The 27,404-nt window shown below is 47.4% G+C and overlaps 1 protein-coding gene across 16 annotated transcripts in view; it reads left to right on the forward strand.

The window, feature by feature from the left end:
• The window catches only part of PLEKHA5 (pleckstrin homology domain containing A5), a 1,790,419-nt gene that overhangs the window by 1,578,971 nt on the left and 184,044 nt on the right, over positions 1-27,404 (forward strand). For all 16 annotated transcript variants that reach the window (XM_069628398.1, XM_069628397.1, XM_069628399.1 and 13 more), the window contains one exon: positions 26,378-26,490. In XM_069628398.1, coding sequence (XP_069484499.1) covers positions 26,378-26,490 — 113 coding nt within the window. The remainder of the gene's footprint in view (positions 1-26,377; positions 26,491-27,404) is intronic.

The following is a 27,404-nucleotide window of genomic DNA, read 5'->3' on the forward strand; positions in this document are numbered from 1 at the left end:
TAGCGATTAGAAGCAGACCACGGCACTTGACCGAAATGCGCTGTTGCTTCACATTGGTAACTGACGCTGGGTCCGCGGCGTAGACGGATCGAACGCCGGCAGAACCCAGGAGGATTCATTGTGGCAGTGTACCAATTAGGTGGCCATGGATCCTGGGGCCGATGCGAACGAGCGGGCGGTGGTGGCTGCAGTTTTCCACAGCGAAACATCGGCGCAGGCCAGTGGTTGAGGCCGACGCAAGACAATTGCTGATCCCTGGCACTTAAAGCGGCCCCTCTGGGCCTGGGCATTGTGGGCCGGATGGCCTTGTGATCGCGGAAGAGGGGGAACAAAGGGAGTGCGGCGAATAGGTGAGTGCTCTCGAGCACTGGCCACAGAAGGAACACGGCAGAGACCGGGCCACAACACCAAGAGGGTACGAGCACATGGGAGGAGAAGGCCCACTCGGGGCGCGTGAGAAGAGACAAGTACATACAAGTACATGCTTGGCCTGCGGAGAGTGGTCCGTGACCACGCAGACCTTTGTGCGGAGGGAGGCACGGCAGGCCCTGCCCAGTTAACATAGCAGGATGTCCTCTAAAGTGGTTAGACCCAGGATCCGACAGTCCACGATGGAGACCTACGCCAGGTCGCCCTCAGAAGCGGAGGGGGGCAAGAGCAAGGAGACCCCCACGGCAATGGCAGAAACACCGGGCACGATCCAGGAGGTGCTGGCAGCGATCGCAGACTTAAAGGTGGCCTAGGAGACTAAGTTGGGCCAGGCAATGAAAGAGCTGTAGGAGGGCCTGGACCTCAAGATCGGAGCGGTCCAGGAGGAGGTGAACCTGCTGAGACAGGACGTGCAAACGATTGCGGAGCACACTGGGGCCTTGGAGAAGGAGATGGCCCTGAACACGGAGGGGTGCGCCGCACATGGAAAGGAGCTCCATGCCCTCGTGCAACGGGTGGGCAATCTGGAGGACAGAGCTGAGCAAGCAGAAGGGCGCGCCAGACGCAATAACACCCGTATAGTGGGCCTGCCGGAAGGTATGGAAGGGTCAAACCCCACAGAATACGTGGAATCCATGCTTTTACAGGAGATAACAGGCGGGGTGCTGACCCAGGGGTCCGCGGTTGAAAGGGCGCACAGGGCCTTGACAAGGAGACCGCCCCCTGAAGCCCCCTCGCGGCCGCTGATTGCAAAGATCCTGAACTATCGGGATCGGGAGAAGATCCTCGAATTTTTCCGGAGGGGAGGAACGATCGAAAAGGGTTCTGCAAAAATCACAGCCTACCCGGACTACACGCTGCTTGTACAGCGTAGTAGGATGAACTTTGGATCGGTGAAAAGGAGGCTGAAGGAAGCAGGCCATCGCTACATGTTGCTCTACCCAGCCACGCTGAAAGTGTTTTATAAGAACAGATCCCTTTTTTTCTGAGACGCCAACCGAGGCAGTGGACGGCTGGACATGCAGGGCCGACCTCAAGAACCGGATGTCCAGATAGGAGCTGCAGGAGATAAGTAGCAGACGGCTGTGGCACCTAGGGTGACATGGCCAAGACATTGGAACTTGATTATAGAATTGTATTAAGCTGGTGGGGAGTGTTGTAGTATCAACTGGCTGGACCCGCTAGACGCACCAATCCTAAAACAGACTGGGAGCTCCTGGGAGGCATCCCTTGTACCCAATAGTAATACACTTAGGTCACTGTAACCTAGTCCTCGGGACGGGACAGGACCAGACGCAGGTGGGCCTGAGATCCAGGGATGGAGCTGGGCATTTGTTGGGGTAGGGCAGGGTGGGGGGAGGGGCTGGGTTGTGTGCAGTGGATGGGAGTTGGGGAACAGGGAGGGGGGAAACTCTTGAGGGGGGGAGGGGAGAGAACCGGAAAACAAACCATCAAGGGAAGCATTGAAGGGAGAGGTGGGTTGGGAACAAACAGAGTAGATGGCATCGGGTAACCTCAGAATTGTGACCTGGAATGTACGGGGCCTTAACAGCTATCTGAAACGTAACAAAGTGATGATGTATCTAAAAAGGATGCACATTGATGTGGCCCGGTTGCAGGAGACTCACCTCACAAGGGAGAAGTTGGAGGTTGTCAGGCGAAAATGGAGGGGACATGTTGTGGGGGCTACGTATTCTGCGTATGCTAGAGGGGTTATCACTTGGGTGGCGCCGCACGTGCCGCTCCAGGTGCTTAGCTCAACGGTACACCCAGAGGGCAGAATTGTGGCGGTGACAGGACTCCTGGAGAACAGGGAAGTGCATATCATAAATCTGTACGCCCCCAACCATGATACAGCGGCTTATTTTAGGTCCCTTTACAGCAAAATTAGCCCCCTGGTTGGGGGTGCGGTGGTGCGGGGAGGGGACTTTAATTGCATCCTGAATCCCAAAATGGATAGGTCAGTCGACAAAGCGGGGAAGCCGGCGCTGGCGGCCAAAGCACTGGGGACATTGTTAAAAGATCTAGACCTAGAAGACGTGTGCAGAAGGTTGCATCCAATGGATAGCCAATACTCGCACTATGCAGCACCACATGACCTGCACACGAGGCTAGATTGTGTTCGTAGCGGCTGAGATAGCGGAAGAATGGTGGGAGAGGAATACAAGGCCCGGGTACTATCTAACCACTCGCCTTTGGTGGTAGAGTGACGACACCAACCCCCCAGAGCGCGGATCCCGACATGGAGACATAGGACTGAGGCATTACCAGATAAGGGATTCCGGGAGGACTTGAGGGAGGCCATCGAGGAATATTTTGATATAAACATGGGCAGTGTGCGCTCGGTTGGAACAGTATGGGAGGCGCTCAAGGCGGTGGTGCGTGGAGTAGCCATTTCGAAATCTAAAGGGCTCCAGGGGGGCATTGAAAGGGAACTTCAGGAAACAAAACGGAAAGGGAGCTGGAGGGCCTCACTAGACATGAGGATACCGCCCGGAAGAATAGCGATAAGATAAAAGACCTACAGTTAACCTGCAGTGGACTCTGGGATAGGTTATGTAGACTAAATTACAAGAAATATACCACGAGGCTACACGCAGGGGGCAATAAGCCGGGCAGATTGCTGGCCTGGCTGTATAAGAGTGAGACCCCCCGCACAGTGATAAGTGAATAAGGGATGAGGAAGGTCGCATCTGTAATACCCAGGAGGGGGTGAACAAGGAGTTCCTCAAGTTTTACAGACACTTATGAGGACGCAGGGAAGGATAGGAGCCAAGACATACTGGACACGTTAGAGGACATAGAGCTGTCCACCCTGGACGAACTAGAACACGCGGAACTGGACACCCCTATCACCTCGGAAGGTAGGCCAACATTTGCCTACGTGTAAGGCACCCAGGACGGACGGGTTGCCTAGTGAGTTTTACAAGACATACAAAAGGAAGCTGCTTCAGCCACTGCTTGCTATGTTCAATGAGGCCTATGAGCAGGGGAAACTGCCATTGTCCCTTCACGAGGCAATGATCATCCCACTCCTTAAACCAGGCAAGCCGGCCGCGGAGTGTGGGTCTTACAGACCTTTGTCCATGCTGAATCAGGACAGCAAAATACTTACGGCAGTGCTGGCCAATAGGCTGAAGAGGGTGATCAGTAAGCTGATACACCCAGACCAGACGGGATATGTCCCCGTCAGGAACATCACAGATAACCATAGGAGGCTACACCACATCATTGACCACACTGAGGAAGATAGGGGTGAGCTGGCCATCGTGTCGCTAGACGCGGTCAAAGCCTTTGACTCGGTGCAATGGCCTTGGTTGAAAGCAGCCCTGAGGGGATACGGAATGGGACCTGGGTATATCAGCTGTCCAGTTGTGATACAGCACCCCGGTGGCGAGAGTTAAAACAGGATCCATAATCTCAGATACCTGGCAACTCAGCAGGGGTACCAGATGGGGATGGCCCTGGTCGCCTGTTAGGAAAGATTTCGTAATTGTAGGTAATTTTCCTTCCATGTGGCAACCCCTAAACTTTTTGCTGTTGTTTTTCACCTTGTTCTCGACTTTGCCAGAGAAGTGCAGCCTTCTGCCGCACTCCTCTGGGCTTTCGCTCCTTTCTTACGGGGTAAATGACATGCCCTTAAGACAGTCAGTACCGGGAAACGCTGTTTTCCGTAGTTTCTTTTATCATGTTGCGGCTTTCGTGCAACATGACACAAGAGGGCACTATAAGCTAAGTTACTTCTCTCTTGGGTCTCTAGCCTTCTACAGGCCCTAGATACTCTTTTTGGTTTGTAACTGATCGGTGCAAGTGATTCACGGACGGGAAAGGTGGCAGCGATCGTTTCTTGTGTTTTGAGCTCCTTTTGGCGTTTTAAGCGCGTTTCTCGTGCTTAGCCCAAAATGGTGGCCTGGCTCCCAAAATGGCCAGACCATGAGGCTCCTTTGTCCTGTCTGCTGACCGTCTTGCTCCCTTAACCTTCCCCAGGTCGAGCCGACCCGGGGCCTTCCTTATTTGGGCATGTACTTTCCCGCGAAACACGGATGCTTTCGCGGGCTTCTACATGCCTAGTTTGTGCCTCCAGGATGTGGGCTGGGATGTCTGGTCCCAATACACATCCTGGGTGCCAGAGAGTCTAGGGTGGTGTGAATGCCTGGGACCACCGTGGTCCGTGATAGGTCCACAAATGGTGTGAGTGTTGATGAGCGGATCTCCCATTGGGTCCCCTCCGTTTTGGCGCGAAGGGAACCGTGGATAAGAGGGGGCTGGAAACACCACTACCATGTCGATCTCCTGAGTTCTCACGAACAAAGGAATACAGGAGCCAAATATCCTGCAACCAAGAGGCTGAACCGAGGAATCGCTGGTGACCCGCTAAAGGACTGCTCCTCTGCACTGCTGTCGCCTTGTGAAACCCTTTTCACCTTTGATCGAACCAGAAGGCCTGTACTGGTACTTCGACCCTTGGAATAGCGGGGACAGCTATTCTCGGCATCTTCACCATCTCCTGCTAGTAAGCCTTCAGAAGCGTCTCTGGGCCATCCAGCAGACTGACCAGCCTACACAGGAGTCTTGCTCTGTAATCGCTGCCAGGTTGTGTGGTATTTCGAGTCCTTGTCACTCTCACACGATTCGTACACTTGGTGTTCCCAGGTCTGAAGTGAGTAGTGTACATTTGGCTCAGATACACACGGTCGCTCCGTTGCCCTGCTGTGGTAACAAACTATGCGGGTTCCTTCGTTTGGGACGTCTTTTACTCAACTCTGCTGCTGCAGACTCAACACGACGACGAGATGTCCCCTGCTCTTCTGAACCTGCCAGCGACTGAAACTGACGCGGAGAAGCCTGGGTCTGCTTGCATCAGGGACCGGTGAGTAGCATAGCTGGGAACTGGTCGCCCTCCTGCAGGAGCCCATAGCTTTTCCCCGCTGTGTCAAAACAGCACGCCTTTCCGTACTCGCGCTCTGCTTCTGCCCACAGTAGAGGCTGCGCTTGAGTCGCAGAACACTGTTCTTCTTCATTTGTGCACTAAACTGAACTGCCTGATTTCCCTCGAAGAGACTCCCCTTTTGCCCGTTGGCACCAGCGTGTGCAGGTACTTTTGAGCACAAGGCTCCACTCTTCATAGGGCTCGGACTTCCTTTTAGTTAGGTGCCTCTGAAGGCGGACTGGGTCTAAGCATTATTTCGCACTGCCTGTTTTCCTTCCCTTTTAGGTGGACTACACATTTCGTGCATCTAAGCTTGAGACTTGTTTGTATTTGTATATATATTGTATTGGTATGGTATGTGTTGGTTTACTAGAGTTGTATTGTGATTTCTCGCTACGGTCATTGTTTTAAAGGCCTTGGAATAAATGTGTATATATTTTTAATATAACACCTGTTTGGAGTAATTTGTAAGTGTCCTTGCTTTGTGTGCTCATTGCAGGCTTTCAGTCACCCTCACCCCTCTTGAGACCTAGTCTTGACCGCCGCGATCGCTACCCTGATTGGTCCGGCTTGTCCAGAGGTTACCCTGTTCCAAGTAATTAGGTTGGCCTTCTGAACTTCTGCGCCGCCAGGACAGAGTTCAGAAATCCGTCTTAACATCGCCCATGCTATACATTCTGGCATTAGAGCCGCTGGCAATATGTCTGAGGCAACAATACGGCGAGGTGGGGATTAGTACAGTAAGTGGTAGACACCTGGTATCGCTGTACGCAGATGACATGCTCCTTTATCTGCACTATTCGGAGGAGAACTTGCAGTATGTGCTAGAGGTGATGGACCGATATGCCACCCTCTCGGGCATATCGGTGAACCCTAGGAAGTCTAGTCTGTTCCCCTTGGGTAGATACAAGAATGTCCCATCACAGAGGCTGCCTAGCCTGCCGATACCATGGCAGACTGAGACATTTAGGTATTTGGGAGTAAATATTTACCACAGGATCGAGGCGGAGCACCAACATAATACAGAGAAAGCAATAGAGGGGGTCAAGAACAGCATGGTGTTTTGGTCCAGATTGCCCCTGACCATGATGGGGAGAGTGGCCTTAGTTAAGATGGTGGTCCTGCCCAGACTCCTGCACTTCTTTGTGAATGTCCCGTTTTTGATTCCCAGGAGCCTATTTGTGAGACTTCATAGCGTGTGCAGGGGCTTCATATGGGGTAACTCCAGAAACAGAGTGGCCCTGTGGAAACTCCAGAACCCATGTGACAAGGGGGGCATAGTCCTGCCAAATTTCGAGCTTTATTGTCTGGCGGGGCAGCTGCTGTATGTGGCAAGGTGGCTATCGACTGAAGACTCGGCGGAAGCCAGGCTTCTGCGGGAAGACTCGGCCCCATACTTTTTGAATGAAGTGGTGTGGTTACAAAAGAACAAACTGGTGGGAAGAGGGCGGCTGTTGAGGCTGGGCTGGGAGGTTTGGGGCAGTATGTGGAGAGTGATGGGTGACATAGAGCCGGTCTCTCAGCAGGGGTGCATAGAGGCCAGTATATAACCTACGCTAGGCTCATGAAACAGGTAAGGGAGAGCTGGCCGGAGACAGTGCTAGCGGATGACCCTGATGCCTCCCTGGAAACGATGTATGATGTTTCGGAGGGCGGGCACGAGATATCTAGCATATACGAGCTTCCAAGAGCAAAGGTAGGGAAGGAGCTGCTTCAATTGAGGCAGGACTGGGAGGGGGAAGTAGGAGGACCCATGACAGATGGGCAATGGGAGAGAGCCCAAAGGTACCATAAAAAGGTATCCCGGAATGCGAGACTCCAACAACTCCAATTGTATGCCACTCACAGGGCTTATCTGACTCCCGGGAAAATTGCAAGATTTGGAGGCACGGCTACGCAGAAATGTCCCAGGTGTGGGGAGGCGGAAGTGGGGCTGCTACACATGTTCTGGACATGCCCGGAGGTGCACAGATTTTTGGATGAGATTAAAACTAAATTGGCTGTTGGGTGAGTGGAGCTGGATGTGGGATCTGCTTTGCCATGCATGCTCGGGATTTTTCCCAGGCCACAGGATTTAAAGCACATAAGCAAAATGAAGGACTTAGCCTACATCCTGGCCAACCGCAGGATCGTAATAGGTTGGTAGGGGCCCCACAGACCCAACGTGGAGCTATGTTGGACGGACCTCCTCAGATGGGCGGAGGCGGAATCCGTAGTTTGGTTTGAAGCGGTTAGTAGGGGGGGGAGAGGAGGAAGTAGGGCCCTTGTTGGCCTGGCGGCAATTGGTGACCTCTATGGCAAACCCTCACCAAGACAATAACGAATCAGAGGACTCTGATGAGTGCACAAGCACTGCCTGATAATGCTCCCATAGATGACATGAGTGTGCCGGCTCTAATTTGTGGGGTGGGAGGGGGGAGGACGAAGAATTATACTGTATAATGTGATGGTTTGATGCTGATTATGTACATCCTAAACGGTTGTAATGTGTGTTATTTTGTTTGGTTTTATTGAAAGAAAAATAAATAAAAAAATAAAAAAGACATTAACGAATTCCCACCATAAACAGAACAAAGACTTGCAATTAACAAATCTACCTGCCTACCCGCAGATTCAGGGTCACAGCAGGCCTGGGCCCAAGGAAGGCGTACTGCACCAGTGAAGCAACTTGGGCAGCTCGCCAACAAACGTCAAGCGCCCCTGCACAAGAAACGCAGGACGGGTAGCTCAGCCTACATGTAACTAAGGTGATAAACGAACCCAGTGAGAAGGGAATCGGTCAGATGGGGGTGGGAGATTCACCCCTTAGAGACAGTTATCACATATCCTCCCTTCTGTAATTGCAGATTCATTATTCAGCACTGGGCAACTACGCATCCAGTGTTCCAGATCTCAGAGCCTTCCAGACACCCCCGCGGATATCGGGTGAGCGTAACATTGGCAACCACATCAAAAACTCTTGAGGTTCATGGTGATGGGGCTTTATTTTGTGAAGAATCTGGCAGATCCCTTTCTGAAACCCTGTCTAAAATCTCCTCCCAGGTGGCCAGGAGAGGGCAGATGCTTCCTGATCCCAACCCTGGGGATGGTGTACTGTGGGAGGATCACCTGAGTGGAGACAGGGCCCAGGGTAGTGAGGAGATTCCATGGGATGAAACACAGTATTTTCGCTCTCACAGGGATATTCTTACCACTGTGCCAAAAGAGGTTATGGTTTATTGTCATTTTAATATCTCTCAACCTTCTATTAAATCTAAGGTTGTGAAACCTAACATCAAAGCATACTATACCAAAAGAAAGACACTTTTTGGTACTTAAAAAGAAATGTCCTCCTCAATTCCAAGGATGCACTACAAGTGATTGTGGAAATGTCTTCTCTAAACAATCTTCCTCTGTAAAAGTTAAAACCTACAGCCCATCTGTTAAAGTTATTAAGGTAATTAAATCTACCTTTATAAGTACTAAAGAAGTGGAAAAACCTAACTTTGTTGAAGGAAACTACATGTGCCAGAATCCTAGAGTGACTGAGATGAGGAAGAGGACTGAAGAGGCATGTAGATTTAGTAGTCGGGTAATTACGCCTAATAGCCATTACAGGAGTCGGGCAATTGAAACTAATTGCTCATCCCTGAAGTCAATTGTCAAACCTGTGAGGCATAAAAGGCCCCAGCAGGAAAGCACAGGAAGGAGGAGTAGGAACAGGATTTGGGAGGCTGGCAGTAGCAGTAGCAGAGGAAAAGCACAAGGCTGGCAATTTACAAGGAAGTGGGAGCACAGAAGGGACATCAGAATGGGAAGAGATCAGCTTTCACTTGCAAGTTCCGAGAGGATCCTGTGTTCTGAAAACCTGTTTTGCAAAGGCTGCGCAGGTGATAACGTGCTACAAGTGGTTTCCTCCGTGAGCTGAGTTGCTGTAATTATAAAGCTGTGACCGTGCAGAAGCTGAAGGCCAGAAACAGAAGTCAAGCCGAGGGTCTAGGGAGTGAAAGACTCCCAACTAAAGGGCCCGGACCAGAGCCACCAGTTCGGGAGCAGGGTGACAGTCCCAAGTGAGCCCAAAGTATTAGCAGAGGTCGAGGGAAACAGAGCAAACCGCATCCACAGTGTCCCTGAAGGTGGTGAGTGAAGCACAGCATTCAGATTCATTCCACATGCCTTGCCTGTAACTGTAACCAGCTCTGAAGTGGCTCATGTATGGTTAAAAGCGAGTAGAAGTTGTTTGTTATTGTTAAAATGACTATTAACAATGGACATTTAACCCTTGTGCTAATTCTGAAAGATGCAGCGTTCACGCTAGAAAAAAACATGTTACATCATCCATTGTTGAACTCTTTCGCATTACCGGCATGTTCACGTGTCCTTATGTGTGTAGAAGGAACGCTTACCGAACCCTTTCGTTAACCTGACATTAACATCTTACAAGAGTTAGAAGTGAAACTGCATCAAATGAACTTCGCTGGAGGCCAATTGTGTTTCCTGAGGAAAGTCAGAAGTTTGCTCCTTGATACTACACGGGAATACAATTACAGTCAAGACTTAAAGTATAAAAATCTATCTTGGAGTGGTTGTGCGTGCCCAATTAAGGTTTCACTTTAAAGACTGAACCTTGTATCATCCAGAATTTACATTCTTTATTTCAAGGAGATACTATACTGAAGAGAACAATCATTACCCAGGTCAAGAGTGAAACAAGCCTTATTTAAGCCCATCCACCTAATCTATGAAGTTGTCAACAGTGCAGTGGTCTCAGACATAAGTGTGGCACTGATACCTGAAGAGGAAAGAGTGGCACTACATCTTCTGGGTAATTACCTAGGCAGAAAAGGTGTGAGAAAGCTGGGGAAGGGGAGCTGGGTGCTTTTAAATAATTTACAGAATTTGACATGTAATACTAAAAGACTGCTGAAGCTGAAAGTTATTCTTATGACAGTCAGACAGACGGAAGAGGCACAAATGCTGACTCCATCCAGGAAGTCATTGAATAATAATTTAGCATGAAGAGAAGAGTGCCTTGCCTACCAGAAGAGGTCAAAGTGTCTTGTCAGACTTTGCCTGATAATTAAGAAGTACAAAGCAGTGGTAGAAATATTTGAACTGTGGTGGTATGTAAAGTTGTCAGCAGATGTCAAATTGGAGGAATTTGAAGTAGTAGCGGACGGTGTGGGACAAAGGTGACTGTTCTCATAGTAACAGTAGAAGAGTGGTTGTTAAAAGGAAGCAATAACCCACAGAGAAGCATTCTGACAAACATACCAAATTAACTGCAGATGTTCTTAACCCATTGTAAAGTTGTAGTTCGAGAAGTTACATACCTATTCTTTTGAAGTGTGGCAAATAATCTTGGAAAGAAGATAACCAGGATTACCATTGGTGCTATTTTCTTTGCTAGAATTGGAAGGGGATCTCTTCAACCAAATCAGAAAATTGTTACCAGTGGATTTTGTTTGATGAATTTTTTATTTGGACTTGGAACTGATTCAAGAATGTTCTTTTCATTGGAACATTCCGAAGCTGACTTTAAAACCCTGGGGAAAGGATTTTACACAGGGCAGGTTAAGGTCATCCAAATATTGTTCAATTGTTGTTTATTATCTTGTGTTGCTTTATCACTTTCTTTGAATGTTCATTGTTTAGAGTGAAGGCCAATTTACCCGTACTAGAGAGTGTTACCTTCGTCTTTACACTAGGAAGGGAATCCCTCAGTAGACACGGCAAGCAAGGCTTTCTTTGCAAACTTTTACTTTAATTAAATGTCTTACTTTGAGAAAAATACAAGCAGTTGTCCGCCTTGGATAACAGACCTCTCACAATTTGCAATAAAGGATTCAGCCATTTGGCTTCAATTCAGCACTACGTGTTTTCAGGAAAATAGTAAATGCTATCGCTTTCACATGAGCGACGGTTATCAGGTATACCCATAACTGTGACTGGTTAGCCATTGCCAGGTCTTACGGAGGAAGTGTGATGCACATCTCAGATGCTTATGGACATCCTGTTCAACTTGGGTTTTTCAAACAGCCTCAAGAAATCTGGCCTAATCCCTTCCCAGTGATGGGTATTTCTGAGGTCACTTGGGATACACAAAACAGATGCTGTACTCCACTAAGGAAAAGTTTAGAGACAGAGAGCAGTACATCAGTTCCTCAGCAGGCAGAAAACATCAGGTACCAGCACATTTGTGTGCCTCATTGTATCATTTATCCTCAGTCTCCTGTGCCTGACTGAAGATGGAGATTACAGGTCAATTAAGCATACTGTTGGGGCCAGACAAGGGGTTCCCAATCAAACAAAATCTCCAGACCACACTCATTGAGGCAGGATCTCACTTAGTAGAACACCACCACTCTGTTGAGGGGAGCACTGCTATTTCAAGCCACATAATCGGTAATGATCACGACTGACACTTCCTTGAAGGGTTGGGGAGCTACAATCAGCACTTACACAGTCCATGGAATGTGTTTGTCTCAGGACAAAGCACCCCACATACATTTCCTGAAATTCAAGGTCATTAGATTAGCCATCAAAGCCTTTTTAGTCCTGCATGGGTAAAGTAGTATTAATAGGATAGACAGTTGGATGTCCATGTTTTATATAAGCAAACAGACTGGTACAGCACCTCTTTTGTGCAGGCTTGCGATGCAGATCTGTGATTGGACTATTGATCATGGCTGCAGATAACAGCGATTCACCTTCCATGAGATGGCCACGTGGAGGTAGAGCGGCTGAGAAAAATGGGAATTGGCAACTACGAATGGAAAATACATCCAGAGGCCTTACTTCCAGCGTTAGTCTTGTCACCCTTAGGTGGACCTTTTTGCCTCATATATAATCTCCAACTGCTGCCTCTTTGGTTCTTGGGAAGGACGTTGCACAGAGTTCCTAGGGGCACATTTCACATCATGTTGAGCCAAATGTGGAGCTCTGCGTTACCACAAAATTCCCAGTGACGACATGGCGAACAGAAGCATCTCAAACTTAGGGTCTTTTCAAAGAAAACTCTTTATTACACAAATGGAACAAAAAAACGGAGTGTAAGGAATAAGTCAAAGTGCTCAAACAGAAGTGACTTAAAAGTCTATCTCTATATAAATAATGCATACATGCTCCCTAGGTGCATTTCACCTAGGGAGTAAAAAGATGCCCAAAGTACTAAAAACCACAAGGTGAACTTGCCTGTCACAACTAGCCCTCAGCATAAATTGAAGGTTTCTTGAATCAGAAATTCCTAAAAAGTAAATTGTCTGGACGTGGCCAAGATTGCAGATTGAGCAGACACCTGAACAGCAGCTCCGATAACCCTATCCCGAAGGCACATTGATTTGCAAATTTGTTACCCTCCCTGGGGTTTGGACATTTGCCCTTATAACAGTGAACTAGGGGCTGGCCCGTAGACAAAGCGGGAGTTGCTCTGTTACACAAACAAAGGAAAATGGAGTAGCATTGCATGAGCTTCCTGCCCTCAAGATGGCAGACACACCGTGGAGGGGAGATTGAGCTGTGGCAGAGCGCCGGGGCTCCCGCTCAGTTATAAGGTTGGGGTACTCAGGTGAGCGGGTGGAACTTTCTCCTGGCCTCTGCGTCCTTGCTCCAGCTATCCGCGATGGGGGGGGGGGGGGGGCATGTAAGAATAGTGGTAGTGCATAATGAAGCACCATGCGTAAAGGGGAGTTGGAGGTGGGAAGAGTTCTACCCAGTGTGGGGTGGAGGAGGAGACACTGAGCAGAGGCCTGGTGGAGGGGGGGGGAGTTGACCGCCCTTCGTCACTTGGTGCTGCCATGACGCGTCACCCTTAGCACCGCCAGGATCTGTCACCCTTGGAGGACCTGAGAGAGAGTGCAGGAAGAGTGGTGGTGCAATGAGGAACTGGGAGGCTCCGCTAACAGGGGCTGTGATGCTCTCGTAAGGGCCAAGCTGAGGAGAAACCGAACTCCATACACCCCATCCATCGAGAATGCTGCGAATAGGGGAAAAGAGGGAATGCTCCCCTGATTTTAGGTACAGGAAGAGCCCAGAGTGCAAATCCAGGCGAGAAGGCCGGGAGCAGAGGTGCGATCACCCTGCACAGGGCAACCAGGAGTGGACCTTGGCATGGTGGAGGGGTGACCCTGAGACAAAAGAACTAACACCAGTGGCGGTCATACGAGTCCTCGAACCAACAACATGGCCAAATCAAGCAAGCACATGAAAACCACCTCGATGAAGACTTTCCACCAAAATACCACCTCTACCGAGAAGAGTGAAGTGATGAGAAGGTCCTCTCGAGGCAAAGAGGAGGATTCTGACCCTCTGATGAAGGGCATGATGGTTTCCATGATTGCGGAGCTCAAAGATATTTCCACTCTTCTCATATCAGAAGTCTCTGTAGTCAAGGCAGAACTTTATAAAGCAATCCCTGAAAATAAGAAGGAAATCAACGACCTCGGGGGGGGGAAGGATATCCTGTCATGGAACGATGATCGCCACATTGGACAGCAGTACGTCTCACATCACCCAGGAGATTCACACCCTAACGGAGAACTACGAAATTATAAAGAACAGCTGTGATGATCTACAAAATAGATCTTGGAGAGACAATCTAAGGATAAAATACTTAAAGGAAGTAGTGGAAGAGAACAACATCTGATGCTGCATCACAGATCTATTCAAACAAATCCTCAAAGACCCCTCTAACATCCTAACGAAAATCGGCAGAATTCACAGGGTGGGCATCAAGAGTGGTGTCTGGTGAGCCTAGAGATGTCCTAGCAAAACTACATGACTTGACAATCAAGCAGGCCATACTCAAGAAGACGAGAACATTTGGACCCATTTATCTTAAGGGTAGCAAGAGTCAAATCTTCTAATACGTCACACAGCTCACCATAGCGAAAAGGATCAGAATGAAACCCATCACGCAGGCAATGACCAAGAAAGGCGTAAGATATTGTTGGACATATCCTTTCAGCCTGCAATTGAAATGGTTGGACAGAGTGATCATGATCTTCAATACCGAACCGGGGGTATCCCTCCTGGGTCTCGAGATGGAACCTAAAAAGGGTTGTATGATTTGGTGCCAGGTCCCAGCAACAGGATGGCCAGTGCCTGTGGGAAAAGGCCTTAAGGCAGGCAGCGCTGAGAACTTAAATCACATAGTTCGGTCATGAAGGTAAAGTCAGGAAGTGGGGAGTTGATTTTGCAAAGGGGACACAGCTGGCTTACAATTGCGAGTCAAGCAGTAGTTATGTTCTTGTTCTCAAGGTTTTTGTTTCTGGTAGGGTATTGACGAATGATGTTACTGCACAAGTTGGGGGTGTATGGGTATTTTGAGGAAAAGGGAGCAGATTACTTATGCTAGTCACAGTGGAGATGTAGGGCAGGGAAGCACTATTCATAAGCACAATTTATATATTTTTGCATTTAGAATATGCGCTAAACCCTTGGGTATCAAGGTGCAACATCCATAGAAAAAGCAGGAAGTAAATGGAGAGTTACTGGACAAAGGTTACAACTGGTGAGTTACGTGAAGGGTTGAGTTTTCAGATGTTTCCAGAATACCCAGTAGGGCTGTTCTACTCGCATAGTTGGGGGTGGTTGTGGAATGCGGTCCGCAGTTTAGCTGCAATGACTGGGAAGGTCGAGCCATCAGCTCTTGCAAGTCTAAAGTAGATTGGATACGTTTGTTTGCATAAGCCATTCTGGTAGGTCTTTTATAGAAACAGCCCTCTTGAATTTCTGAGCAAGATAGGGAGGGGCAGTTTTCGAGAAGCACCTATGGGTAATTGACAAGGTTTTGAGTACAATTCTTTCGTGAATTGGGAGCCTTTGGGCCATTCTTCTGGCAGGGGTGATGTGCTCCTGTTGAGGAATGTTTAACGCAGAGTGGAGAGCTTTATTTTGAATCACTTGCAATTTTTGTATATTTTTCTTGCCAGTGGCAGCAAACAGGACATTGCAGTAGTCAAGCATAGAGCCTATGATGGCATGGGCAATGGTAAGGGACCTCTCAGTTGACAGGAATGGCCTGCAGGCGTTAATGAGTTTGGTGGTGTGGGCAGCTGAGGAGGAGATATCATTAATTTAGCGGGGTTAGCAGGGAGGCATCTAGGTAAACTCCCAATGTTTTTACTGACTGGGACAGTGATGCTGTTGCCTCCGATGTTAAAGGCTGCATATTCCTGGCTAAGGTTGTGGAGCACAGAGGGCATGCCGGCAATGAGCATCTTGGTTTTGTCATAATATAGACAGTTTGTGGCCATCCCCTTTTGAATGGTGTGGTAGGGTTTAACTTTTCAGAGTCTTGGTGATAGTTGCCGGAGAGGGCGAGCAAGATCTGGGTGTCATTGGCCTTGTTGGTGTAGGAGATACCCATAGTGTCCAGAAGGTCAAAACATGTTTTTGTAAAGATGTTATAGTGTATGGGAGAGAAGCATGTGCCTTGGGGGACACCACAGGTGATTGGAGCAGGAGGTGCACTTGCTTTGTCATCAAATAGACTGACTCTATTCAAAAGGGAAGGGGATAATTCTGTGTGCACAGCAGAAGGGCATATCACAAATGGTTCTATGACACCACACTAGCAGGGGCAAAGGCAAGATCAGAACACTAAGGGATATATCACACTAGAAAGCTGTAAACAGTGGACTATGCCTACGTTGGGTAAAATGTTTAAATGATGGGCAGACAATGTGCGTGGGCTCAACAACACCCGAACAAAAGGGTTCAGCTGGCAGGGGAACTGAGGAGGGAAGGAGCGGAGGCTGTTGCACTTCAAGAGACCCACCTAACAGATGGAGACCAATTCAGACAGAAAAACAAGCAGTTTCCTATACAAGTGCCCTCTAGCACCTCTCCCAAGTGTGTGCAGTGGCCATCTTTATCCACAAGAGACTCAACTTTGTATTGACAGGCACGACTAGGGATAGGGAAGGGAGATTCGTCATAGCGAAAGGTACAATAGGGTTAGGGTTCTTATAATAGCTTCAGTTTACACCCCCAACACGGGGCAGGAACAATTCCTTCTCACCTTCCTACAGACCTTTGATAGATTTAGATAGAAGGAATGCTTCATTGCAGGAGATTGGAACTCTGTCATGGATGGGTGCTCGGATAGGTCATCTCAGTTCAAGTTCTCGCAGACTGGTGAGAGCCTGATGAGTGTTAAGGGGATGCTAGAAGATATGGGGCTAGTAGATGCATAGAAACGCCAACAACCCGGTCTGGGGACTAAACTCACTACTCATTTGGCGCCTCTCCAAAATGTCCAAACGATAGATATACATGTTGGCACTATGTCAGACCATTCAGCAATAATGCTTATGGAACACCTAGAGGGGAGACCAAAAACCCAGTTAGACTGGATACTGAACAAATTGCTAGACATGATGGTGAGAAACAATTTAAAGGATTCTCTCGTCAAGTACTGTGGCTACTGACAAATTGCTAGGCAACCACTGGGATGCCATGAAAGCAGTGGCAAGAGGTAGTGTGATCGCCTAGTCAGCTATACTCATTTAAATCAGGAAACCACAGAAAGCAAGCATAATAATCGATATAGACGCTCAGGAAAGCCAATATAGATTATAGCAAACTAGGGCCAACTATAGAAAGCTAATGGCAAAAAGTGGGTAATTAAACATGTTTACAATTGACAAAGCTGAAAAATGACTCCGATCTAAACCGCTTTTTAACAAAAAGGGCGGGACGGCTGATAGACTCCTGGTGAATAGGTTGAGGAATCTGGAAAATCTGACCTTTCATCCAAAGGATTATAGATGAGCTCTTTAACTCACTGAGAGGGGAGGGAAATGTATTTCCACATTCAATGACTGAAGCTCAAATTGTGTTGATTCCAAAGCCAGGAAAATATCCCTGTAGTGCTTCATAAAAACCTATTTCCTTACTCAACCAGAATACACTAAACTCCTGCCCGGCAGATTAGAAATATTGGTCAACGGGTGACATTAGGGAAATAAACCTATTCATCGACAGGGTGAATCGGAGAAGGGAGCATTGAAGTGGCATTGTTACTGACATTAGTTATGCTGAAAAAGCCATCCACGAGTAGACTGGTCCTTCCCCATGAAAATTATGGGCAAAATAGGTTTGGGATTTAACGCTCACCTGATTCCCACAGAGGCGCAGGTCTGGCTTCGAGTGCTGATGCTTCTTCAATGGTGAAGCGCAGGACTCTGAAGATGGACAGGAAGGGCCCCTCTACTCTGGCTTCTCCGGCTCGCAGGAATATTCCCCTGTGCGTGAAAAGGGAGTATTACCTACTAACTGAGTTATGCTCAAGCCTCCCACTCTCTTCCAACCCTCCACGATACCCTTCCACGATTCCCCGTGAAGTCTCACCTTAGAGTCAGGAAGGATGAGCTCTCCATCCTGCTTCTGATGCAGGGGCGCGTTGAAACCCAGTTACTTCACTGGATTGATGATTGATGGGTGTTCAGGTAAGCTTGACTATTCAGGTAAGGCTCTGTAAAAGTTCTGTTGCAAGTTCAAAAGTCCAAGCTTAATAATAATGTTCATTGTCTTTTTTCCCTTAGGGGCCGGGGTTCGGAATGCCGGAGATATGGCGCCGACCCAAAGTGAAACGTGCAGTTCCAGTAAATGACAGATAAGTTCTGGATGAGCGCTCGGGTAATGTCTTTGCATTCGCTCATTCAATGTCTTTGTCTTTTTTCCCCATAGGGGCCGGGGTCCGGAAAATGCCTGGAAGCGGCAAGACCCGAAATGAAATGGGACTGACCCAACAGGTAAGTCTTAGAAGGAAACTGAACTTTTCCTATTCCCTTCCTTCTCTCACCTTGTTCTTGTCTTTTTCTCTCTAGGCTCTGGGAAGTGGATGTGGATCCGGATGATCGCTGCTGAAGATGGTGACGTCCAGGATAGGTGAGTGAAATGCAGCGCTGCAGCGATCGTAGCGAAATGCTTTTAAAATGATGTCTTCCTTTTCAGGATCGTCGGTGTGATGTCTCCGTGGTGCTGATTTAGCAGGTAAGGTCTTTTGTCTCCCTTTGCAGGTGACCCAAGATACAGACAGGCGTGGCTGAGGTCCAGATGCAGGAGCTGACACGGTGAGCGTCCAGCTGCGAGGAGCAGAACAACGCGAAGCGTGAGTTGCTGATCGGGTGTGTTTAAATAGCTTTGGAAGAAGTTCAAAGTGTGTATCCTTCCACCGATCAGGTATGTATCCTTCCTCGACCACACCCGGGTGGAAAGTAGTCCCACAGGTAAAGTAGTTCCATTCAGGCCTCAAGAGGGCCTGGATGTGGCAGCATGGTCTGCATCAGGTAACTGCACATTAAAACACTTGAGCACATGTCTAGCTTTATGAGCCTGGCGCCTAAGGCGCCAGGACAGAGGTCCAACATGAGCCTGGCGCCTAAGGCGCCAGGACTGCGTCCAAAGGGCCCCAGCTTGGGCCCACTGGCACTCCCTTGGGGGAACTGATGCCTGCCTCTGGGGTTGCTGGGTCGGACCTGGCTCCTTGGAGGTAGGCATCATGACATGGGACCATGGATCGTCAACATGATCATGGTGAATTATGCTTCTCCCAAGGCTAGAAATAATATAAATGAGCAGTTGGCCGACTCTATCCTGTTGGGGAGGGAAATGAGGCACTGGTGCCTGCTGTCCGGTTTTCTCTTCGCATTGGTAATGGAACTCTTTGCAAGGCGGACAGGACCTCTGACGGAATGGGATTCGAGTGGGCTGGGGGGTTATAAAATAAGCCTCTTTGCAGGTGTGGTTTTGTCTCTGATGAACATGCTGGAATTAAGGCAGTTAAGGAAGAAATAAGTAGATTTGGTACAGTTTGTGGATTTAAAGTCAATATACACCAGTCAGAAATTCTGAATCGCTCGGGGCAGGCGTCACAATCGTGGAATTTGAACATAGAGCGTGGTTTATGTGGGCAAAAGGCAATGTGAAATACCTGGGCATTAATATTACATTGAGAGGGGTCGACCTGGAGAGAACCCACTACCCGGCCTTGTTGAAGGAGATAGTTAATGACAAAGGCAGATGGAGAAAACTATATTTAACATGGTTGGGGAGGCTGGCTGTGGTTAAGATGCATGTGTGGCCCAGATTGCTATATCTGTTCCAGAATGTCCCTATGTTTAAGCCAAGAGAGAGGTTAAAAGGTGTGCAGCACTCCATAATAGCGTTTATGTGGGTGTTCTCTAGAGAGAATACGCAGAAAGATGATGACCGGAAGGGACAGGGTTTAGGATTTGTCTGCTCAGATAGCCCGAACTACTATTTGACTTCTCAAATAAGGGTTATAGCAGAGTGGCTTCAAACAGAATCATACACACACTGGAAGTTCATTGAGCAGGTGATAGCAGGGCAGCATTTGTGGAAGCGACCTTGGTTAGATATACCGCAGAGGCCGTGGGCACTATACTTAAACACCATCTTTTGGGGAAAAACTGAGGCATGGGACACGATACACAAAAAGGGGAATCTGATCATGTTCCAGTCACCATTCATGCCACTACATGGAAACAGAGACTTCACACCTGCCCTTAGAGATAATGGCTTTGAAGCCTGCCACAAATTGGAATGCAAGAAATTTGGTGACATGTTTGGGAGGCATAAACTAAATTGAGCAAAACCAACAAGACTTTGGTCTGCAGGAGGAGGGGGGATAGGTTTAGGTATCAGCAGATTAGGCACTGCATGCACACTCCCACTATAAATAAGGGTGCAATGAGACCACTTGCACTGCTCAAAATGACATTGCAGGAAGCAGACAGTGTGAAGGGTTTGTCCAGATGATATACAAGTCTATCACTGACTCTCAGAGAGATGGGGAATGGCCATTTAAAAAGAAGTGGGTGGAAGAACTCAGGTGGGGTATTTAGGAAAAGGAATGGGAAAACCTTTACTGTAACGTCTGGAAAGGGTCCATCTGCATGCACCATAAAGAGAGCCAAGTAAAAATACTACATAGATGGTATCGTACCCCAGACAAGCTCCACAGATTTAAGCCACAAACAGAAAGCTCATGTTTTAGGGACTCCGGACAAGAGGGTCCACTAACACACATCCAGTGAAAAGTCATAGAAGAAGTGATGTGATACTTGAAGTGGGGAAATTGTAGTATTCACTCAGACTATCCTGTTGAATCTTGATGGGTTTATCCATGGAGGGCGATGGGGGAAGGTCTAGACAATCGGTTGCGACTAATCAAGAGCATGACATTGGAGGCAAAATTGGCATCACATCAATGTGTGGCCAATGTCTGCATAAATACTGCGATATTGCAGCCATGGAGAAACTAACTGCTCAAATTAGAGGCATTCTAGGTATATATGAAACAAGATGGCACCTGTCAATTCAACACCAGAGTTCCATGAGACTAAGCTGTTTCAAACCAAGGACAGTGAGAACGATTTTTCAGTCTTGCGGATAGACTGTAGAGACTTCGAGACTGATGATGTACCACGTTCTGTGCAACATGGAAAAACGGATTCCTCATGCTAGTGTTGACTAATAAAGGGGAGTGGATGGTTGCCGGGTGGGTGCAGGGGTTATTTGTTTTAAAATCTAATTAAATTCTCTATTTTTTTTGTTTATGTGAGTTGTAAGAATAACCAACTCAAATGGTGCAAAGAGGAAAATAAACATAATGTCCTTCTCTTAGGTGAAAAGTGAGAGGGTAAAATATCTAACTTTAAGTTCTCTCCTAAATTATAACAGTCCAGCAATTCAAAGAGGTCTTCTCTTAGGGTTTCATCTGGTAGACAACCAACAGGGATGCTTATACGAGGAACTAAAACTGGAACCTGTAGTTGCCTTTCAGTTGCAGGGTCTCTTGGGTGGTGAGGGATCAGCTGGGTCATGCACTTCAGTTCTTTATCTCCGTCCTCTGGGTAATTCATCCCTCTCTCTCTCTTGGTTGTTTGGTATGTTTCCCCAACATCCTATTAGGCTTCTCTTTCTTCTCCAGACATTAGCTTCTACCCCTCTTCTGCTTTCAGGGGTCTTTTGTGCCGAAACTCCTGTCGGGGTCCGTTCATCTATTTGACGTACCCCTGTCTTCCTTTCAGTGGTTTTGACATTTCCCCTGTCTTCCTTTCATGGCCTCTTGTTTGTCTCTCTGGCTTCTGTCTCGTACTCCCTCCATGGGGTATTCTCACTTCTTACTTGGTGGCCCTTTTCTCTGGGAAAGGTTTTCCTTTTACTTTGTCACTCTCCTCTTCAATGGACTTGACGTTGCTCCTCTTTCCCGCTGGAGTCTGTCTTCACCCTCTTTCTCTCTCTCTCTCTCTCTCTCTCTCTCACACGTCTTCAGGGGACCTGATTTTTGTCCCTCTCCTCCTCAGGGGATTTTTGCCTTTGCCCCTCTCGTCTATGTAGGCGTCTTGGTTTTCCCTTTTCTCTTCAGAGGTCAAGCTTTTGTCCTGGTCTCTCTACCAAGGTCTTAGCAAGATTTTGCCTTGGCCACTTCTCAGCTCTTCCACCTTTTTGGCTTAGGTGGTGTTGCAGGTGTACTCGCCTTCTTCCCCCTGGGTCAGTCAGTTTCCTCCTTACAGCTTCTAGGCATGTAGTGCTACAGGATAGTCCAGGCGCCTTCACCCAGACAGCAACCTCTTCTTAATGCACCATTGTCTGGAGAGAAGTACAGGGAATCTGTCCCTGAGTGAGACAAGCTCAGAGTGTGCTGTCTCTGCTTTTATAGGGAGACTTCTCCTCATCCTGTTGGTCACTGATTGACAGAAAAACCCGGCTTGCAGGATTGGATGGCAGGGTGTTTTCACTCTGGTCCTCCTGTGTTCGGCTCTTTCTATTGGTCAGTTTGAACTTTAGTTAGTTAAATTAAGGTTTTTAATTTCCTTTTTTTTTTGTTTATTCTTTTTATATCATGGGCTACTTTTAAATCCTGTCCTTGAGGCTCAGGGTCTTATTAATTTAAGTACTCCTCAAATGTCCCCAAGTTCCTTTATGCAGATTTGAACGTGGTTCTTCCCATAGAGACTATGGCATTCCAAACATCCAGGACTTGGGCTGGTGCTGCCGAATTGAAAGGCTAGTGGAGCCTTTTCTCTGAGGTCCTGCAGCGCTTCTCTACCAGCGTCTCTCCTCTTCCATCCTGCAAGCCACTACCTTGGCTACCAGTGCTCCAGCACAGGCATGCTGGGGAGCAGACACCCAACTGTTCCTTCACTGGGCGCAAGCTGTACCACCGTCCCTGGCGTTCCGCTTCAGTGGCCAGCACCACCATCATTGCCAGGCTGTCATGGGTAACTCTCTAGTAGGGATTGCAGTACCACAATTCACCACACCCCGTTCCAAAAAGTAATTTGCATGTTTTAGATATCGACTGGATGCACCATGATTCTGCTGGCCCCTATATGGCCCTCCAGGGTGTGATACATTGGATATACTTTGGCGGTCAAGTCAGGGCCCCCTCTGCGATGAATCCAATGGTGTCACCAATTCCCTAGCAGTGACCTCCTCCCATGGACGGCAGTCGCTAAATGATCCTGACGGTGGGGGTGGATCTATGAGGGAGGGTCACATGGGAGGAGACATTTAACGGAGAGACACTTTGACTTAATTGGCTCAAACGCGGTATTCCCCCCTTTCCCATGTGAAGGATCCTGTAATAACTGAGTTCTTCATGGCCTATTATTATCCTGGCCAGCCTCCCAGGTGTAACCCAAAACATCCACAACTCACAAACAGAACCTTTTGTTTCTACTATGCCGTCAAGTGAAACCTCTGTGAAAAATCATCTGAGAGCTAAAGGACCCATGACCTCCATGGACTCCAACTCCCATAACCACTCAGGTACTGAGAAGACGAGGAGGAGGAGGAGGAGGAGGAGGAGGAGGAGGAGGAGGAGGAGGAGGAGTGAGTTTGTGCAAAATGACAGGAACTTGATGTACAACATGCAGACTAGTTGTATTCCCAATCCCTGTGTGCGTGGGACATTTAAAAATGGTAACCGCACTGTCGGAAGGGAAAGTGCATGAGAGGACGTCAAACCTCCTGCTGAGCCTCACAAACGCGGTATGCTGGAAAGCCGCCGGAACAAGGAGAGAGAGGCTGCATGCGAACAAGTAGAGCCATGGAGATGCAGGAGGCTGGGTAGGAGCTCCTGGTGAATGAGGCATTTGCAGAAGCAGTGTTCTCCATTCCGGACCGAGCAGGCGTGTAAGCGCAGAGCGGCATAATACGCTGAGACAGCACCAGTACACTCCAAAGCAGCTGCAGGAGCCACACACCCAAGGTGCAAGCAGAGTCAGAGATGCTCGACGCCACCGGTGAGTCTTCCGTGAGAAGTTGGCGGGCTGGGGGTTCCGACAAGCACGCTTCCTAGTACTTGAACAATACAAACCCCAAATAAATATAGATACATGAGATGCCAGTGTGGGGAAAGTGTTATCCAATTAGAGGAATATTTTAATGCAGACAAGGCAAAGCATAAAGGTAAATCCCCATAACTATAAGAACGAGGTTTGAATGCAGATAAGGAAAGCATAAAGGCAAATCCCCATAAAAATAAGAACAACGTTTGAATGCAGACAAGGCAAAGCCTAAAGACCAATTCCAATCAAGTACAGATGCATGAAATGCCAACATTGGGAAGAAGTTTGACTTGAGCAAATTATACCAAGTCCTCATGGCATGTGCAATTGTGGGATAGCCAGAGAACTGTGAAGTTTTGTAAAGATACCTGGCAGGGAAGTATACTACAAGAGATGTCCCGGTAGGCAAGTACACCAGGCAGCTAAAATTGTATGAGGAATCCTTGTAGGGGAGTAAACCAGGTGATCTAAGTTACAAGAAACACTACAGAAAGATTGTTACAGTAACTTAATGGTTAAACAAGAACTTTGTGAATCCAACAAAGGAACTGTTATTTACAAGAGACACTTTGCATCACTTAGTGTTGTCTGAGCAAAATCTGCAAATAATTCAGAAAACAAGCAAAGCTCAGTACAAAAGTACATGGACGGGCTTTTTTGCTGGGTAGAGGACAACAATGTGTGACCACATCAGGTGTACTCTGGATGAAGTGCCCCCCTTTTCAACACACTTACTCAGGGGGGCAGGTGGACACTTGCCATAACCATCTAGCAGCCGTTGGTGCCTACAGGAACTCGGAAGACATTTAATTTTCATCTTCCAACCCAGAAGTTAAGGGACAATTACAGGGACTGTCTAGACTACACCCTCCAATTAAGCGATCACACCCTGTGTGGGACCTTAAAGTGGTGCCAGCAGCACTAGCTCAAACACAGTTTGAACCCATGGCATCAACAGACATAAAATGGGTTACTGGGAAGACAGCTCCATTAATATCTGCCAACAGAGCCAGTGAGATCCTCCAGGCGTTGGCAGCCTCCGAACCCTATAAAGTGTTGAGCATATCCTAAGTTCTTACCTTAAGTCGTATTGGCTTTGCATCCAAACCTATAAATAATTCTACCAAAATCTTTTCGCAATCCGAGGAAGAAAAGACTTTTCATTGTTTGGATTGAAGAACGCCAAAGTAAAGTTTTATCTTATCAGAGCTAATTCATTATGAAAATTAGACACACAGTTTATCACATTTGGACACACTTGCCTAGGCAATTGGGCCTCCAAAGCTTCCATAGCTAGGTGGATACTGGCAGCTATGTAAAAAGCATATGGACTTCAAAACAATCCTTCTTCCCCAGGTCTTCATGCACATGTGGTCAGAGCGAAGGATTCAGCAATAGCTTTTCAAAGACATTTCTCTTCAGCTTTCTGTATGCACTCTTGCTTAGACACCAACTTCTGGTCAGATGCTACATTTGGCCAAGCAGTTTAAAAAAAATCTGTGTGCACCCTCTACACTGTAATTGATACTCTTCCCATCTGTACGGTCTGTTGTAGTCGCACATTCAGTATGGAGGAAAGGGGACATGACGTAGTTGTAAAAAAGTCATTCACCACAGTGACAAATGTACTCCCAGTCCCCTTTACTCACCTATCCCCATAATAAGTGTAACCTAGGCCATAGCCTTGCATCCAACTTGTAAAAGGGGGAGTGAGTTGGGGTGCTGGAAGGCGGGGCTAGTGTAGCATGGTTACGCACGCGGCCACGCCTCTATGCACTCTAAAGGGGAAATGCACTTTTTTGCATGGCAAAAGGGGTCTGATACCTTCCCTAGGTAGGGCCTGCCATACAGTATGGAGAAAAGGGGTTATGTACTAGGAGTAAATTAGTTACTTCGGTAAATAACCATATCTTTTTACAAGTACTGTAACTAAATGCATAAACATGTTTCATATGAAATTATTAATCGACTTCCATGTAAAAGTGTATGCATGCTAAAACAGATTTAAAAAAAACATCAGATATCAATAGAAAACACACCGGCATGTTTACAAGAAAATGCTATTTATCTAGGAGATCTAAGAACTTGAATCCACTGCCTATAGAAAACATTTGTGATCGGAAAGATTGCACTGTGTAAAGGGAGGTCCAGTTTCACCTGTTCCTAGAAAACTGTCTTGCGATTACAAACCTATAGCTCTGTTGACCTTAAGCATTTTGTCACAGCATTGAAGATGAGCTGAAGGTTGGCATTAAAGCTAGCAGGCCAGGGGTTATCCTAAATACAAGAAACACAAAACTCTTATCTCATTTGTCTTTTCCATGAGTTGTTGCTTTCTGATTTTGAGCAATTTATTTAGCTGGTTTTTAAAATGTGTTGGCTAGTAGGCTTTAGTTACCTATCCTTTAAACCATAAACTCTGTGGGCTCCACCCTTACTATATGCAAAAATGTAGGCTTAGGTTGCCAAGCTCCAGCTCCACACATAACCCAAATCCTTCGCACATAGTTGTTAATTTTAGGTTTATTCTGATTTTATGTATGTCTGCTGCTTTAGTTTGTATAATGGTTTTGTAGTCTGAATCAACCAAAAGGCATGTACTCACTAACAAACATGTACATTTATCAGTGAACAAACCTCCACACCTATGCACTCCTAAAAATGTGCCTTACAGCATTGAAATATAATACGTTGCATTCTTTTTAATTTTTAGGTCCACATTTTCCTGTTGGAATTATACCTCCAAGAACAAAATCACCAACGCCAGAATCGTTAACAATTGCTTCCTACGTCACTTTAAGGAAAAACAAGCTGGATCTAAGAACGGTATTTTAAAAAAAAAACTATAGATAGTAAAAATGCTCTCCGCAACATATATATTATGACGCTGCTTTATCAGTAAGGTTTGGTTGCACGTTAGAGCTGAAAATTCAAATGCAATTTCTTTCCAACTTCTTTACATCCTGGACCAAACATTATGTCCCTGAAACATGTTCCCACATCATCCACTTATACATGAGGAACAGGGAAGAGGAACTCCCCTGCAGAATTTACTTTAACCATCTGCAGAGCTGACACGGGTACTTTACAGGCACATCAAATGCTACAAGGCCTCAACCCTGCTGTACCACAGAGCAGTGGAGGCATGTTTTACAAACTCATTTCACCTGTTCCACAGCAAGGTACTGTATCCAAGCCTAGTGCTGCAACGGCACAACTAGCAAAGCAGCAGTATACATAGCTTGCGTTTAGACACTATGGGGAGATGTGAACTTCCTCCTACCCATTGGTGGTACTCTAACAGGGAGTCTGCACCTGCAATCTTTATTTGGGAGAGGAATTTGACTGATTGCTGTTTCGGAGTGAGCCCCTAGTTGCTTTGGGCTTAAGGAGGATGAGCAAGCTTCTAACTGGGTCCTTTCTTGTGCTGCCTGTGCGTGAAATTGATCTCCTGTTCCTCCACTGTGTAAATTTAAATGTTGTGGAAATGCAGGGTCAGGTGCCTAAACTCTGTTTCCATGAAAACAATTGTGCACAGTAAAAATGGCACGAGATGACTGCTGGGAGACAATGGTTTGGGAACTTATTTCCCACGTGATACAATCCGCAAAGGGAAGCCATGAACTTGTGAGCTTGCATCTGCGCCACTCGGGTACCATTTACGTCAGGGATGTTATGACATCCCAGGTGTTGGAGGCATGATGGTAACAGTATTGAACTCCTTGCGAATTAAGCTAACG

The sequence above is a fragment of the Ambystoma mexicanum genome, chromosome 12, assembly GCF_040938575.1.
Source record: "Ambystoma mexicanum isolate Mex_15411 chromosome 12, UKY_AmexF1_1, whole genome shotgun sequence".
NCBI lineage: Eukaryota > Metazoa > Chordata > Amphibia > Caudata > Ambystomatidae > Ambystoma > Ambystoma mexicanum.